General features: G+C 46.5%; 1 protein-coding gene across 1 annotated transcript in view; it reads right to left on the reverse strand.

Annotated features, from left to right (window-relative positions):
* Positions 1 to 17,415, reverse strand: part of LOC307133617 (nuclear GTPase SLIP-GC-like) — a 90,591-nt gene that overhangs the window by 51,164 nt on the left and 22,012 nt on the right. The window contains exons 7-12 of the mRNA XM_079828749.1: positions 12,863 to 12,971; positions 12,549 to 12,780; positions 11,994 to 12,173; positions 6,130 to 6,324; positions 5,434 to 5,612; positions 5,252 to 5,291 (exon numbers count right to left, since the gene is read on the reverse strand). Of these exons, the coding sequence (XP_079684875.1) occupies positions 5,252 to 5,291; positions 5,434 to 5,612; positions 6,130 to 6,324; positions 11,994 to 12,173; positions 12,549 to 12,780; positions 12,863 to 12,971 (935 nt within the window). The remainder of the gene's footprint in view (positions 1 to 5,251; positions 5,292 to 5,433; positions 5,613 to 6,129; positions 6,325 to 11,993; positions 12,174 to 12,548; positions 12,781 to 12,862; positions 12,972 to 17,415) is intronic.

Consider the following 17,415-nt stretch of genomic DNA (forward strand, 5'->3'; position numbering starts at 1 on the left):
TGGTCTGAGGTCCTGAAACACTGCGTCATGTCTACGTAGGCGCGGAGGGCGCGTACTGGACAGAGCAATGCCAAGGCTGGGTCTGCCTCCTCCAAAGGCAGCGCTTGCAGGTTCACCACCTGGTCCTTAAACGAAGTGGTGGGAACCTTGGGCACATATCCAGGCCGGGGTCTCAGGATCACGTGAGAGTTAGCCGGCCCGAATTCCAGGCACGCTTCGTCAACCGAAAATGCCTGCAGGTCCCCGACCCTCTTTACTGAGGCCAATGCGGTCAGCAGAGCCGTCTTCATAGACAGGAACCTAATATCAACCGACCGCAAAGGCTCAAAGGGAGGTCTCTGCAGAGCAGTTAACACTACTGCGAGGTCCCAAGAGGGTACGAGAGGAGAGCGAGGAGGATTCAGTCTCCTGGCTCCCCTCAGGAACCTGATGACCAGGTCGTGCTGACTTACCTTTTTGTTCTCCAAGAGATCGTGGTGGGCAGACATTGCAGCCACATATACTTTGAGGGTGGAGGGAGACAGCCTTCGCTCCAGCCCCTCTTGGAGAAACTCAAGCACGGACCCGATCGGGCATTTCCAGGGATCTTCTTGGCGGGAAGAGCACCAGGTGACGAAGAGGTTCCACTTCAACGCATAGGCATGCCGAGTGGACTCTGCCCTAGCGGAAGTGATGGTGGCGACCACCGTAGGTGGTAGGCCACTCAAACCTGCCGCGTCCCGTCTAGGAGCCAAACGTGGAGGCTCCAGAGGTCGGGACGTGGGTGCCAAAGGGTGCCCCGTCTCTGAGTAAGGACCGGTCTCAGAGGAATAGGCCAGGGAGGGGCTGTCGCAAGGAGTACAAGTTCGGGGAACCAGGTCCGGCCGTGCCAGTGCGGGGCGACCAAAAGGACCTGCTCCTTGACCTCCCTGATCTTGCACAGGAGCTGTGCGAGTAGGCTCACTGGGGGGAACGCATATTTGCGTAGGCCCCGCGGCCAGCTGTGCGCCAGTGCATCCGTGCCGAGCGTGCCCTCGTCAGGGAATAATACAGGCTGCAGTGGGAAGAGTCGTGGGAGGCAAACAGATCTACCTGTGCGTCGCCGAACTGTTCCCAAATCAGCTGAACCGTCCGGGGATGGAGTCTCCATTCTCCCGGGAGGGGCTGAAACCGCGAGAGCTCGTCGGCTGCGTGGTTCAGGACTCCTGGAATATGGACAGCACGAAGGGACCTCAGGCGCTTCTGACTCCATAAAATGAGATGGCGGGCGAGTTGAGACATACGGCGGGAGCGTAGACCGCCCTGGTGGTTGATGTACGCTACTATGGCCGTGTTGTCTGACCGGACAAGCACATGTTGACCCTTCAGCAGCGCTCGGGAGCGGTGCAGGGCGAACCGTACTGCCAGCAACTCGAGGCAATTGACATGCAGGAGGCGCTGGGGTCCTGTCCAGGAGCCCGCGGCTGCTTGTCCATTGCACATGGCACCCCAGCCCGTGGCAGGGGCATCCGTCGATACGACAACATGCCTGGAAACTCGTTCTAAGGGCACACTGGCCCGTAGAAAACTGAGGTTCGACCACGGGGTGAGCGTCTGTAAGCAGGCCCGAGTCACTTGGACCCGGTGCGTGCCAGACTGCCATGCCCATCTCGGGACTCGATCGCGAAGCCATTGCTGAAGCGGTCTCATATGAAGCAATCCGAGCGGCGTTACCGCGGCTGCAGATGCCATATGCCCCAGGAGCCTCTGAAATAGTTTCAGTGGAACCGCACTCTTGCTCTCGATTTGACGGAGGCAAGTCAGCAGAGACTGCGCGCGCTCGCTCGTAAGCTGCGCGCACATGGCGACCGAGTCGATCTCCATACCGAGAAAAGAGATCCTCTGCAATGGGCAAAGTTTGCTCTTTTCCCAGTTGACCCGAAGGCCCAGACGGGCTAAGTGGTGGAGAACCAGATCTCTGTATCCGCATACCTGCTCTCGAGAGTGGCCTAGTATGAGCCAGTCGTCGAGGTAGTTCAGGATGCGAACCCCGTGCTGCCGAAGGGGCGCAAGGGCTGCCTCGGCAATCTTCGTGAAGACGCAAGGGGACAGAGATAGCCCGAATGGGAGAACTGCGTACTGATATGCCTGCCCCTCGAAAGCAAACCGTAGGAACGGTCTGTGTCGAGGAAGGATGGAGACATGGAAGTAGGCGTCCTTCAGGTCGATCGCTGCAAACCAATCGTAAGGACGAACGCATTCGAAAAGGCGTTTCGCAGTCAACATCTTGAATGGAAGCCGGTGAAGGGATGGGTTCAAGATGCGAAGGTCCAGGATTGGTCGTAACCCACCGGTTTTCTTGGGTACAATGAAGTAAGGGCTATAGAACCCCGACTTCATCTCGGCCGGAGGGACAGGCTCGATCGCACCCTTCGCCAGTAGAGTGGCAATCTCCGCACACATGACGGGGGCATGGGCCCCGGTCACGGTATAGCGGACTCCCCAGTAACGGGGAGGAGCCTGCGCGAACTGAATCGCGTAGCCGAGCCTGACGGTCCGTGCAACCCAGCGGGACAGCCCCGGAAGCTGAAGCCATGCTTCCAGAGACTGAACCAACGGGGTCATACGGACGGCAGACGTACCCAGGGTGGGGCAGCGAGGCAGCGTTACCGGCCCGGACAGGGGAGGCTGTTGGGCGTCCCGGGGTCGGGGCACGGTTAACAGCTGCGTCCTGACAGAGGAGACCAGGGAAGGACGCACGTTCCACTGGGGTCTGCTCTGCCAGGGGGCTGGAGACAGAGAGGGATGCGAGTGGCGAGACCCGAGGGTGGCGCGCACTGTCATCACCGGTCTCTGGGTCCTCAGAGACAGGAACATGAGTTCTTCCCAAGCGCTGCTAGCCCGGGGGCCAGCAGCGGAAGGGTTTTCCCCCGGCCCTCCACCGGGGGAAGGAGAGGCCCTGCTACCATCCCCTGGGAAGAACTGGAACCCATCTCTGAGTTGTCCACCTCCAGCCTGGCGTTTAACCAGTCTGGGGAGCGGACTGGGCGACATCCTCAACCACCTCCACGGCGCAGCCCAGGTGAAGGCTGCTGCTGGGGCTGGGCGGGAAGAGAGATGGCGCCCTCGGCGGCGAGCGGACTGAGGCGACTGAGCCGGCGGCTGGTGCAGCAGCTGGCCGCCGGGGCAGTACGTGTTGCAGCCTCAGTCTGCTCTGGGGCGGCCGAGAACTGTTGGGCGCAGTTCTCAGCCGCGCCGCCGAAGAGGCCAGCCTGGGATATGGGTGAGTTGAGGAGGCGGGCCCGCTCAACGTCCTCCACATCACCAGGTAAGGCCAGGTGTTCTCCCGGACCACAGCTGTGGACATCGCCCAACCCAGGGAGCAGTGTGGCCACCTTCACCGCCCGGGGGCGGGGTCAGTTGCGGCACGCAGCTCAATGAAGAGCCCTGGGTCGGCTCCACCCTTGTGCATGTGCAAAGGGGCGGTGGCCTGCCCGTAGCTCTGCGGGACCACGCCACCGAAGTAGACGAGCCCACAGGCTTTGGGAGAGTGCTTAGGACAGCCACACCACGCCACGTCAAAGCCCTCTGTGGACACCGTAGTGCGCAACAGAGAGTTCAACAGTGGGGGGGAGGGGGCCCCAGTGTACCCTAGGCCGCGGCCCCATCGGGCGGAGGAGGCCACCAAACGGTCGCGGGAAGCACGGGGACTTCCGAGACCGCGTGATCTCCTCATGCACCCCGGGAGCGAAAGGCATTGGGGGCGGGGCCCAACAGCTGTCGGGTGCCGCCCCAAAAAACCAATCGCGCAACCACGAGCACCCGCGACTGGGCGGAGTTCCACACCAGTGCGAGACCCGTGGCTGCCCGAGATAACATGGCTGTCAACTTTAGGTCAGATCAGGCAGTGCTGACACACCCGGAGGCGGAGCACAGCCTAAATCGTCATCCCCAAAGGACTCCAGCCCACCTTGGGATGCGGCGATCGACATCTCACTGCTATCCGGAGCGTGAACTGAACGAACGGGGCGTCAGAGACGGGCCGTAGATTCAATCCAACACTCGCGTGAGCGATGTATAAGAGGGGGGCGTGGCCCGAGGAATGAACGTCGGGGTTCTTAATACCACAGCACCGCCCTCAGGTCACCCTGGCCACCAGCCAAAGTACCATCTCACTCGGGGACGGTAGATTGGGGTGTGGCAGAGGGGACTCTCTCTCCTCACGGAGATCATTGAGTCTCGACCGCGACATCGCGATGGTCACGCCCCCGCAATGGAAACGTGACACATCCGCAAACACTGCCCGAACGTGCTGAAGCCCAAACACGCTCGAGCAGTGAATGCGTCCATAGACAGCAGCGGAAAATCGATCGCACCCGGAAGTGCACGGGCGAACCGTCTTGAAAAAGACGTGCCACGCACAAGCTCTTTTTGTGAGAGGAAAGCCTCGCAGTCGATGCCGAAGCGCCCAGGGAAACACACACCAGCTGTCAAACGGACCACTGCGCAGATCAGCAGGCAGGAAGTATGCGATCACTGGAACGCGCCGTTACACCAACACCGACTGGAAAGCTGCTCGTCTCGAAGAAGCTGACAGAGTCTCAGAAGGCTGTAGGAGTGAAGAGGTAGGTTCTCTTGGCTCCGAAAGCAGAACATAATGCGATATTGCCACGTACTTCCTTATATACTCACGCGGTGAGGCGGAGTTACGTATGCAAATTCCGCATGCCCCATGGCATTGGCACGCCATTGGGCGTTTTCTCTAAACTCGAAGTTGATAGGCTTCTAAGCGAAACCCCCATTCGTTAGTCACTAACGTTACGTCGTAGTGACTGAACGAAAGGGAAAGTCATATACACATAGGATGGCTTGAGGGTGAGAAAATCATGGGGTAATTTTCATTTTAAAGTGAACTAATCCTTTAAAGTTGACATTTTATACAGCAGCTTTCGAAATTGTATCAAAATAATTCACAGCAAATGCTTTGCTGATTTTACAAAGAAAAACTTCTTCACTCTTTGAAAAATGTAATTAAGTAAAAAATTACGGCTACACTTTATTTTAAGGTGTCATTGTTACAGTGTAATTATATATTTAAGTACTGATTAATTAACATCATGCACTTACTATAGGGTTAGGTTGATGGTTAGTTGCATGTAATTATGCATAATTTACTGTTATTACTATACTAAGTAAATTTAACATATGTAACAAGGACACCGTAAAACTGAAGTTTTGAAAGATTGCATTGCAATAATACAGAAAAATAACATTTCTTGTAAATTTGCCAAACCTTGTATGAAGACATTTGGTCTTCAGAGAGTCGTACACATCTAAAATAAATAAATAAAATACATTAAATAATAATAAAAAAAGTAAAACATTTTAAATAATTCTTAGAATTTGTCATTATATTTGTTTATTATGTTGAAAGAAATATTGAAACATTATTGACAAAGATCTCTTTATTCTAACCTTAGATATTCTTTTGGATCAATTTCATCAGTTCTGGTACAGATGAAGTTGATGTTTTTGCATTCTCCTCCTGGTCCCAAGTCTTGAATGCAGTGATTTAAAATCCCCCAGGGGTCTGATTCAGTGATTGCTCGCTTGATGCCACTTGCAATCCACACAGAAGAGCACTCTTTCAGTTTCTATGGAATTAGAAAAATAAAAACTGAATAAAATATGTACATATCTGGGACCTTTAAATTGCACATTTTTTAATGATGATTTAATACATGCCATACTACCATTCAATACTGTCACCCTCGTAACTCAACAGAATGATTTGTTCATGAATCAGACATTATTACTTCTCTCATGAAGGCAGATTATTTGTACAAAATGACAGTTATAGTCTGTCACAGAAAGCTGTCATATGGCTTCAGAAGACTTAAATAAAATAGAGCACAAGTCTTTTGAGACACTTCTACGATACTTTTACAGTGCATCTTTCTTGCCCTTTTTAAAGATTGAAAGCCTCAGTCCTCATTCATTATAACTGCATGAAAAAGAGCAGTCTGTGCTCTGTACACTAATTCTTCAAAATCCAGAACCAAAAAAGTCACAGAACCAAAAAAGTCATACTGGTTTGGAATGAAATGAGGGTGAAGGTAAGTCATGACAGAATTTTCACATTGAAAGTTTTTTGAAGAATGTAGAGTTTACATATTTCCACATGTCATCTCTTATCTTGTTGCAGTCTCCAGTCCCAGGAATGTCAACAAGAACAATGTGTTCCAGGAGTTCTTTACAGTTTGGAATCTTGATCGTCACACTCTTCACAAGTGGCCAGTACCAGCCACCAGGACTGGAATCACTGTTTTGTATGTGACGTGCAACATCTTTGGCGAATTCAGAGACCTGTTGAATTAAATAACACTGAATTATTTTTTTCTTTGAACAAAAATTAAATAAACATAATATTTATATTTAGTGTATATTTAGGGGCGGCAGGGGCGGCAGTGGCTCAGTGTTTGGGGCGGCAGTGGCTCAGTGGTTCATGTAGGTTGGCTACAAACTGGAAGGTTGGTGGTTCAATCCCCGGTTCCACCTGACCAAGTGTCGAGGTGTCCATGAGCAAGACACCTAACCCCAGCTTCTCCCGACAAGCTGGATGGCGCCTTGCATGGCTGACACCGCCATCAGTGTGAATGGGGGAAGGTGAGGCAATGTGTAAAGCTCTTTGGATGGCCATTGGTCTGTTAAAAGCGCTATATAAATGCAGTCCATTTACCATATTTATGTATCTGAGTGATTGTAACATTTTGATTTTAAAAAATATAGAGGAGGCTGGGGCTAGTTGCCAGTAGTGTTATAAGGTTTTTAAAACAATCACATGAATGTGTGTTCCCTTTCAGTCGGTCACATTCGACATACGTCGGAACTGACCGATGAATTGAGGATCATTTTCAGAGACCAATCTACTTTGAGTGTTTAAAAATGAGCCAATGGACATTGGCATGCGGTTCACGCATTCCAAACTGCGCCCCGCAGCACGGGTATAAATAAGGAAGTGGAATTCCGCATCTTTGCTTTCTACTTCGGAGCCGAACGGTGCAGGTAACCAGTTTCCTTTTTTCTACAAAGAGTGTTTAACGAGTCTGTTCGTGAGAAGGATCGCTCTGTCTGGTGCAGGTGTGACAGCGTTTGTCAGCAGGTGGCCGCTTCAAAGAACAACAGCTGTTTTCACAGCTTCTCACTGGGCGTTTCTCAGAGTGCTCACAAGCAGGCTTGCACTGTTGGACTGCTGTGAGCTGCGGCCATCTATGCACTATAAAGAGCAGTTTTCCTTTTCTAAAAGAGCAACACGGTTTGACCCTGCGTCTTTTTCAAGATGTCATTCAAACCGGATGCAGTCGATTTCTGTCCCCAGTTGGCGGTCATGATCGTTGTCTCACATTTTTGGCCGTTCAGCATGCTGAGGCAGCATTTTATGAATGACTCATGTTCCCACTGCGGGAACATGACCATCTCAGTTTTACGGTCTAGGCTTGAATACCTCAGACGGGGTGGAGTCCCATTGCGTGTCCCCTGATCTAGCGGTACTCCCGCTGCAAAGCAGAGGGCTGCTACTTCAGTTGATAGCCTTGGTGGAGACCTGAGGGTTACAGTGAGGGCTTCTCCGATAGGTCAACAGGCTCCTTGGGCCCCTCCCCCCTCTACGCCGGTGGAGTTTCAAAGAGAGCATACTGGTCCTTCCCATGGGGGGCCAGACGTTTCTTTCGGGGCTCCAGCTGACGATATGATTTCGATTTCTGCATTGGGGGATGAGCTAATGTCCTCTGGAGAAGAAGATTCGGCTGCATTGCCCCCTTCGGGTGTGGTAGCATTGCCCGAGTCTGATCCAGAGCTCACGGCTGTGCTTTCCCGGGCCACCGCAAGTGTCGGGCTCGAGTGGAACCCTCCACCATGTCCCGAACCTTCACGATTGGATGATTGGTTTCTCAGGACGGCCCGTGCTGGTTCTCAGCTCCAGTGCCTTTCTTCCTGGAAGAAAGGGGATCACAAAATCATGGACAGCTGCTCTCGGGGAGATGGTCTCCAGCTGATATGAGCTCGGGGTTCTACAGCACCTACTTCATTGTGCCCAAGAAAAGTGGAGGGTTACAGCCAATCTTGGACCTGCGTGTCCTGAATCGGGCCCTGCACAATCTCCCATTCAAGATGCTAACGCAGAAACGCATTTTTGAATGCATCCGTCCCCGAGATTGGTTCGCAGCGATCGACCTGAAGGACGTGTACTTTCATGTCTCAATTCTCCCTCAACACAGACCATTCCTACGCTTTACATTCGAGGGGAGGGCATATCAGTATATGCCCTCCGGGCCCTTCGGGCTGTCCCTGTCGCTTTGCGTGTTCACAAAAGTCGCAAAGACTGCCATTGTTCTGCTCAGAGAACGCGAACAACTATCTTGACAACTGGCTCATACTGGTAAAGTCGTGGGAGCAGTTGTGCAAACACGGGGACATGGTGCTCAGCCACCTCAGTCTGGTGTGCCTTTGGGTCAACCGAGAGAAGAGCAAACTCTGACCCACACAGAGGATCTCTTATCTCGGTATGGAGCTGGATTCGGTCAACCAGACTGCGTGCCTCACAGAGGAGCGAGTCCGGTCAGTGTTGAACTGCTTGAATACGTTTAATGGCAGGACGGCGGTCCCATTGAATTTTTTTTCAGAGGCTCCTGGGGCATATGGCATCTGCAGAAGCAGTAACGCCACTCAGTATGCTTCATATGAGACCGCTTCAGCACTGGCTTCACAGCCGAGTCCCGAGATGGGTGTAGCAGAGCGGCAAGTACCGGGTCCCAGTTACTCTGTACTGTCGCCAAACCTTCAGCCCATGGTCGGACCCTTCATTTCTACGAGCAGGAGTGCCCTTAGAACAGGTGTCCAGGCATGCTGTGTCTTCATGGATGCCTCATCCACCAGCTGGGGGGCCACGTACAATGGGCATGCAGTTTCGGGTCTGTGGACAGGGCCCCAACTGCATTGGCACATCAACTGCCTAGAGTTGCTAGCAGTACATCTTGCGCTGGGCCGCCTCAAAAAACTGCTACATGGCAAGCACGTACTGGTTCACACGGACAGCACTGCGACCGTTGCATACATCAACCAACAGGATGGTCTACGCCCCTGCCGCATGCTGCAACTCATCCGCCATCTCCTCCTGTGGAGTCAGAAGCATCTGAGGTCGCTTTGGGCCATTCACATCACTGGTGCGCTCAATCAGACAGCCAACAAGCTCTCATGACAGTTGACACCTCCGGTACAGTGGCGACTCCACCCCCAGGTGGTCCAGCTGATATGGGACCTCTTCGGAGCTGCACAGGCAGATCTGTTTGCCTCTCCGGACTCGACCCATTGCCAGTTGTACTATTCTCTGACCGGGGGAACCCTCGGCACAGATGCACTGGTGCACAGCTGGCCCCGGGACCTACGCAAGTATGCGTTTCCCCCAGTGAGCCTTCTTCAGGGAGTCAGGGAGGACGAGGAGCAGGTCTTGTTAGTTGCGCCCTACTGGCCCAACCGGACCTGGTTCCCCAAACTAACACTCCTTGCGACAGCCCCTCCCTGGCCCATTCCTCTGAAGAAGGACCTACTTTCTCAGGGACGGGGCACTCTATGGCACCCACATCCAGACCTCTGGAAACTCCATGGGTGAAACTCCGGTAGGTGGCCTGCCACAGGCTGTGGTAGACACCATCACTTCTGCTAGAGCACCCTCTACGAGGCGCCTCTATGCTTTGCCTACCAGGAAGACCCTCGGAAGTGTTCGGTTAAAGTCATGCTTTCTTTCCTGCAAGATGAGCTGGAGCAAAGGTTGTCTCCCTCCACTCTCAAAGTGTACGTCACAGCAATTGTGGCATATCACAACGCAGTTGAAGGTAAGTCCTTAGGAAAGCACAACCTAATCGTCAGGTCCCTCAGAGGCTAAATCCTCCTTGTCCAAACTCGGTACCCTCTTGGGACTTAGCTCTGGTGCTCAGGGTACTTCAGGGTCCTCCCTTTGAGCTTTTTCAGACGGTAGAGTTAAAAATCCTATCCATGAGGATAGGGGACCTGCACGCACTTTTGGTCAGCGAATCATGCCTAGAATTCGGGCCGCTAACTCTCACGTCATCCTGAGACCCCGGCCTGGATATGTGCCCAAGGTTCCCACCACTCCTTTCAGGGACCAGGTGGTGAACCTGCAAGCGCTGCCTTCGGAGGAGGCAGACCCAACACTAGCTTTGCTCTGTCCCGTCCGCGCTCTCCATGCCTATGTGGACCGAACTCAAAGCTTTAGGACCTCAGAGCAGCTCTTTGTCTGTTACGGAGGCCAGCAGAAGGGAAAGGCTGTCTCCAAGCAGAGGTTGGCCCACTGGATAGTGGATGCTATCGTCTTGGCGTACCAGTCCCAAGACATGCCTTGGCAGTTCGGGTTGCGAGCACACTCAACTAGAAGTGTAGCTTCCTCCTGGGCGCTGGCTCAAGGCGCCTCGCTGACAGATAAATGTAGAACTGCGGGCTGGGTGACACCTAACACATTCGCTAGATTCTATAGCCTCCGTGTTGAGCTGGTATCTTCCCGTGTACTCATCCCCAGCGGCCAGTAGCGCTAAGTGCCCGTTTTAGTGTCGGCTTGCAACGCCATTCCCGCCCCCTAGGCCGGAAACGTGCGTTTATTGTCTCCAGTTATGTTACCCAGAAATAGCTAACCCTGTCGCGCTCCTCCGTCACCCCTCAGCGACAGACATTACGGCCGTCTGATGCAAGGCTTACACCCGTATGCATGTGGAACATGCGTGTAAGCTGGGTATCCATATGTAGCGGTTCCTATGGCAACCCCATATGTGTATTCCTCCACGGTACCAGCTACCTCACTCTGTGTCTTTCCCTTGACAGAGCCTGCTCTGTCGTCTCTGATGGTGTTCTTTCTCCCCTGGGACCAGGTTGGAACCACCCCAGAGACTGCCATATGTTGCACTACCCTGTTAGGTTAGTCCTTATGTGTAATTGCCACCTCTCCTTCCATTGAAGGACATGGCTCTGGAGCGTTCCATCTCCAGAGACGGGCATGCTTTCCCAGCGTTATCCAATAGTCACACTGAGTGGGTCTTGCAGGAAACAGCAGTGACGGACCTTCTCTGCTTGGAGCCCTAACTTGGTTCAGCGAGCTCAAGCAGGCCACTGGAAGAGCCAGCAGCCTGGTGTGTTGGTAGGATCCCCAATTCGTCTGTCAGTTCCGACGTCGCCAGGTGCTGTGCTTCCGCTGTAGGACCAAGTCACTAGTTCGGCTCCTCAGCAGAAAACAAAGATGCGGTATTCCACTTCCTTATTTATACCCGCGCTGTGGGGCGGAGCGTGGAATGCGTGAGCCGCATGCCAATGTCCATTGGCTCGTTTTTAAACACAGATTGGTCTCTGAAAATTATCCCCAATTCGTCGGTCAATTCCGATGTACATCTCCGTTCCCTCCTTCAGGGAACGAGGGTTACATACGTAACTGAGACATTTTCTCTAACGGCCATTTTGTTTGTTGGTGTGAAACATCTAATTCACATCCATCTTAAATTTGAATAATCGTTGTGAAATTTCCAAACAATATCATCATATTTTTACTATAGCTGTTGTAACGAAGGCCAGTTAGTACGAGCTGTGTGGGTAAACCTCACTCCCATGGTCTCAAGAGGTATACAAGTGACTGAGTGGTGCAATTATAACAAGAGGGGTTACACTGTAGTATCAAAAAGTGAACACAATGCATTCAGAGCAGATTCAACTACCAGCATATAATGAAGATTTCCACCAAAAGGTTTTTGTGTGTCGGGTCTAAAAGATGTTTGTCTGGTCAAAAGGCTTAGCTTTAACTGTTTTTTTTTCTTTCTTGGGCAATATTGGTGTAAAAGTTCAGTAGTTTTTTTTCACGCCAAGCTATGTGCCTTGACAAGACCTTTTTTTTTAAATCAAACATAACCTGATAAATATTTAGTGGACTAAAACTGTGACAACTAAACCATGTTTCTACTCCATATGTGTTTAGCCCTTACTTCAGTGTGTGAAATAGTTTTTTTCGTGGTAGACAAAATGTTTTCAATTTCAGCATGTTTGTCATCTTTCTTAAGTTCCTCCAGTGTTTTCTTTTCTGCATGTTTTCCATACACTGCAGTGATCCTTTCTAGAACAGTTTTGGTCCTTTTGTCAGTTGAAGCAATCTCATTTTCCCATTGCTACAAAACAAAACAAAACAATCAAAAGACTTGAAGGAAATCAAGTCTTTATTTTAAGGTGTCATTGTTATAGTGTAATTATATATTTACGCACTGAGTAATTTTACGTAAAGTTACTTAATGTTAATTAACAGCATGTACTTACTATAGGTTTAGGCCATGATTAGGATTTGGTTGAGGGTTAGTTGCATGTAATTATGCATAATGTATTGTTATTACTATGGTAAGTACATGTAACAAGGACACTGTAATATATATATATATATATATATATATATATATATATATATATATATATATATATATATATATATATATATATATATATATATATATATATATATATATTATATAAGATTAATGTTAGTGAGGAACCTCTTTAGAGATGAGTTCAATCTCTGCTTTGTAGTTGGAGTCAGTCAGATTGGCTTCCACCTGAGTCACAATGGCTGTACAGGCACCATAACTACCAGATGGCAGTAAATATTCTAATCCCAAGATTGCATTTAAGAGGGAGCTCTTTCCTTCTCCTGTCTTTCCAAAAACACCTATGGTTTCATTTCTTCCCTTCTCTTTATCCATCTTGTCCATCATTGTAATGGCATCTCTATATCATAATACAAAAAAAAAATGTAACTGAACACTGCTTAAAAATTATACACATTTTACATAATGTTTCATAAACTTACACAATGTTGGTCATCAGTTCAGTTGTTGTTTGGTCTGTGCTGTAAATGTTTTGAATTCTAATTTTAACTTCTGTCATGATCTGTTTCGCCATCCTCAGTATGGACATATCTGTGTTTAGGAAAAGTATGAGAATTCATAATGAGATTGTTAAATTGGCACAAAGATTCTAATAGACTACATAGTTTGATTCACAATCATCCAAACATTGTACACTTATGCAGTCTGAGGAGGGTTGTAACACTTCTTTTGCTTTAACCTTTTTCTTGGATTATTTATTTCAAATCTATCTTTGAAATAAATTTCCAGAATTTAGCTACTACGTTTTGAAATCCTAATCCTAATCCTCGAACTGTGTAAATCAACGTCAAGTACAAAGAGTAGGGGAGAGCGGGGCACAACCTAACACTTTTTGACTTTCTCAGTTTGTGTAAATTCACTTGGGTTTCAGAGTATTTCTTTTTTTCCCTCATTAATTTCCCACATGTCTAGTACAATTATGTGTTTTTTTTTCATTAATACAGTGTATACTTTTTTCTTGATTTACCCCGAAAGAATGGAAGTGAAATGTGACAACATTCCCCATATGTGGGGTACATTGTAACATGTGAGGGACACAATGTAACATGATCAAATGACAGCTTAAAATGTTACTTAATATAATCAAAAAAATATCCAAGACAAATTAAAATATTTTGTCAATGAAATACAAGTTTAAGTTTTAAAAATAAAATAATGGCATTTTTTAATCATTAAAAATATACAAATTTTTGAGTTTGACAACAAACACATCACTAAATACAGCTATACAGCATAGTTAAAAACATAACAATAATCAGAGGTGGACAAAGTACAAATCTCCATTACTCGAGTGAAAGTAAAAGTACTACTGGTCAAATATTACTCTGTTACAAGTGAAAGTTGTTAAAAATTATTTTTACTTAAGTAAAAGTACAGAAGTACTTGCTTTTAAAAGTACTTAAGTATCAAAGTAAATTTCCTTTTTTATGTCAATGCATTATTTTATTATTGTTGCATTGTTGTATAAATGCACGTGGTTTAAGCCAGTCAGTGATGCTCCATCCGACATGCTAGCATACGACCACCTTGAACTAATTTAAATACTTAAAAGTTAAAAAGCTTTTTACAAAGCTGCTGTCACTTTGAGGCAGAATACACAAATCCTACACACTGATACACATCCGATATTCCCCCAACTGTTTACGTTCACTTAAGACATAATCAACTTTGTTTACGTGAATACTTTCCAAAATGAAAATGTTGACATTTTGTGTGTATTGGTCTGTTTAAGTGCGGAAAAAACACAAAAGAAAGCTCTATTCAGTACTCGTGCTCATTTCAGAGGCACAAAAACCAGACTGAACTCTTTCATCATGCTTTTTCAGATTCATCCATATGTCTATGCTTCTCTTTCTCCCAGACATTCACATTTTGCAAAACAAAAACAAAAACATCCACTGACTTGCAAAGCTGCTACAGAAACTACTTTTGACTTCGAGGACCTTGATAGAAATGTAGTGGAGTAAAAAGTACGATATTTGTCTTTCAAATGTAGTGAAGTTAAAGTAAAAGTTTCCCTAAAAAATAATACTTCAGTAAAGTACAGATACTCAAAAAGTGTACTTAAGTACAGGACTCAAGTAAATGTACTTCGTTACTGTCCAGCTCTGACAATAATTAATAATTTCTGAACATTGACAGTCATTATTCACCCTTTTCTCATGGTTTCTCAAAAGAATTCATAAAAGTATAGAATATAATAGCATATTTCTAATAGGGGCTCATTGTAATGCAGTGTTACAAGTTACAACGCACCCCATCTGCGCAACTGGGATTTAAACCACGGCTCGTGTCTTCTGCTAGTTAGATCCGCACTAAAGAACGATCTCAACTGTTAAATAACATATATAAGATTAAAATAATATCATATTTGTCTTATTTTAACACTAGAACTGCCACGGGGGTCAAATTTACCCATGGCTGTTTTTCAAATGTACATAACAGATTTCCAATAAAATATCCAAGTCTCCCAGTCACTGACTTTTACTAAAACTGTGCTATTTACAATCCCCTGTTATTAAAAATTGTTTAGATAAAACCAGATTTAAAAACGGGGCATTTATACCCATAAGCGCCAGCGGGTCAAATTTGCCCCTATATAATTCCTCTATTTTCGCGCTGTGTTTGAGCAATGTGTCGGCTTACTGTAAACAGTCACACAACGTACAGTCAAATAAAGATGTTTTAACCAATATATAAATGTTCAAACTTTGGATTAATTATACATTTTGTTTTGAGTATTGTTTGCTACTGTGTTGCTATTTATTCAAGTCTGCCCGTTTCCTGAAAATAAAAATCTGATTTGATGGAATGAATAAAACAATTTTCATGATTATCCCAAGTTTATTGGTGTTGTTCTCTTATTCAAATTATAAATGGTATAACTATACAAATGAATAATTAATTAGGTCAAACTGTGCGCTTGAATTCGTATGTTATCCTTATCGTAAGTTGTCACACATCTTATGCAGTGCTGTGAATTATTACTGCTCTTCATTGTCTATTTAGGGTATTTTAGTAATTTAAATAACACGGGTTATCTTAATATGGGATTAATGACTTTTTTTATAATATTACACCACCTAAAAATGTATTTATTTCCATCTAATTCTCGTCGTCATTGCAGGCTGGTTTAGCCTATAGTCACCAAAAAGTGATTAGTGTAGCCTGCTTAAAATAGCATAAAACAACAGGACAAAAACACATTTGATGACTAAAAATAATCATTTCATGACTCTATACATTACTCTGTGAAGACAGTGGCATAATACAGTGACATATTACGTTTTTTTTTTGCTGTGTTTCAATACAGTAATAATCTGCATGGGTAAATTTTACCCGCTGGCAGTTTTAGGTATACAGCGACCTCTGGCAGTTCTAGTGTTAAATAAACACAAAAAACAGAGATGAAAAATAAACTTAAGAAAGAAACTTACTTTTGCTATGTTTAAATAAATGTTCAGTAATATCTTCCAAAGATTTTTTAATTTTGGCACAATTTTTTTCTCTAAATAATGTTGATATGGCAACTAGTAAATACACTAAGTTTTGTCATCCTAGCATATGTGGAACGTTTTAAACCATTTAAACCAAATCTCGGGAGGATGGATGTCATGTATGATAGTGATTTAATCCCTCTACCTAATTTTAAAATGGTTAAACTGACAGTGTTTCCCGCCATCATGTGTTACAACCATCCCTGGGGCCTTTATGAAGCCGGTTTAGGTGGCTAGCCATGTTTCCGTTTAGTTTGTGCAAACCCTGGGTTTTAGGTACTATGAAAGTGGCTCAGCTTTTTAGCAGTGTTTAAAGTAATAGTAGCAGTAACCGTGTTCAATAGTAATTTACACTCCATTGATGTAACATATTTAACATATAACAATATTTGTTTTTGGTTCTGTCAAGTTTGCCTGTGTGCCCCTGTCATTTGACCCAGTGTGTCTGAGTGTTGTATTCAGTTCACCTGGTTACACTTAAGTTAAATTTGTTTCTTTATCAAAGATTTTTAGGTTGATCATCTTTCGTTCCTATTTCCTGTGTTCTATGTTCCTGTTTGATTGCTATGAGAATTAATTCATTATCACACACCTGTCTGCCATTCATTTCGTTATCACTCTGTATTTAAGTTCCTCTTGTGTTGCTGTTCAGTTGTCGGTTATTGTTTGTGTTTAGCGCACACTGTTTAAGCGCATGGATTATTCTCATTAAATTTACCTTTGTTTTGGAACTTGTGACTCGTATTCATCATTGGAACTTGCAGCTTGTGACACACCTGTTGTCTAATTAATTATCTTATTAGTTCCTCGTTCAGTCTGTAGGTGTTTCTCAATGTCAAGGATCCTTCCTCTGTAGGACTAGTCCTTCCAAGTCACTTCCTTCAGAGGCGAGGCGAGGCTCCTCTTCAGCATACGGAGAACACGTAAATGGAACAGGCTTGCAAGTGCACGTCAGCTTCATTACGTCAGTGAAAAGCTCCGTTAGCCATCAATAACGTCATTTGTATAATAATACGGTTGTAATTTGTACTGGCATTTAAAAGTTAAACTTTACTTATATTTACTACGGTTATAACAAGTGTTTGGTAACGTAAATACTTACACTTGAAAGCATATTGCCCCGTTAACGCTCCGACTCCGCCAACGTCCTATATTTTGTATTTTTTGAACAAGATAGCAAAGCTGCGCGCATAGGATTGTGGGTGATTTGAGAACGTTAAGTGCGCGAAGGCTACTCGTATGCATCCTTTCCTGTATATGGCATATTTTTCGAACGAAGGACTCGGAATTCTGGCTTCCAAGGATCCTTCCTTGACATTGAGAAACGCCTTGTATTTATACTCCTTGTGTTCCTGCAGTCTTGGTCCTGTCTAAGTCAATGTTAAAGGGATAGTTCACCAAAAATGAAAATTATGTCATTTATTACTCACCCTCATGTCGTTCCGAACTCGTAAAACGTTTGTTCATCTTCAGAACAC

The sequence above is a fragment of the Gobio gobio genome (assembly GCF_949357685.1).
Source record: "Gobio gobio genome assembly, chromosome: 11".
Classification (NCBI taxonomy): domain Eukaryota; kingdom Metazoa; phylum Chordata; class Actinopteri; order Cypriniformes; family Gobionidae; genus Gobio; species Gobio gobio.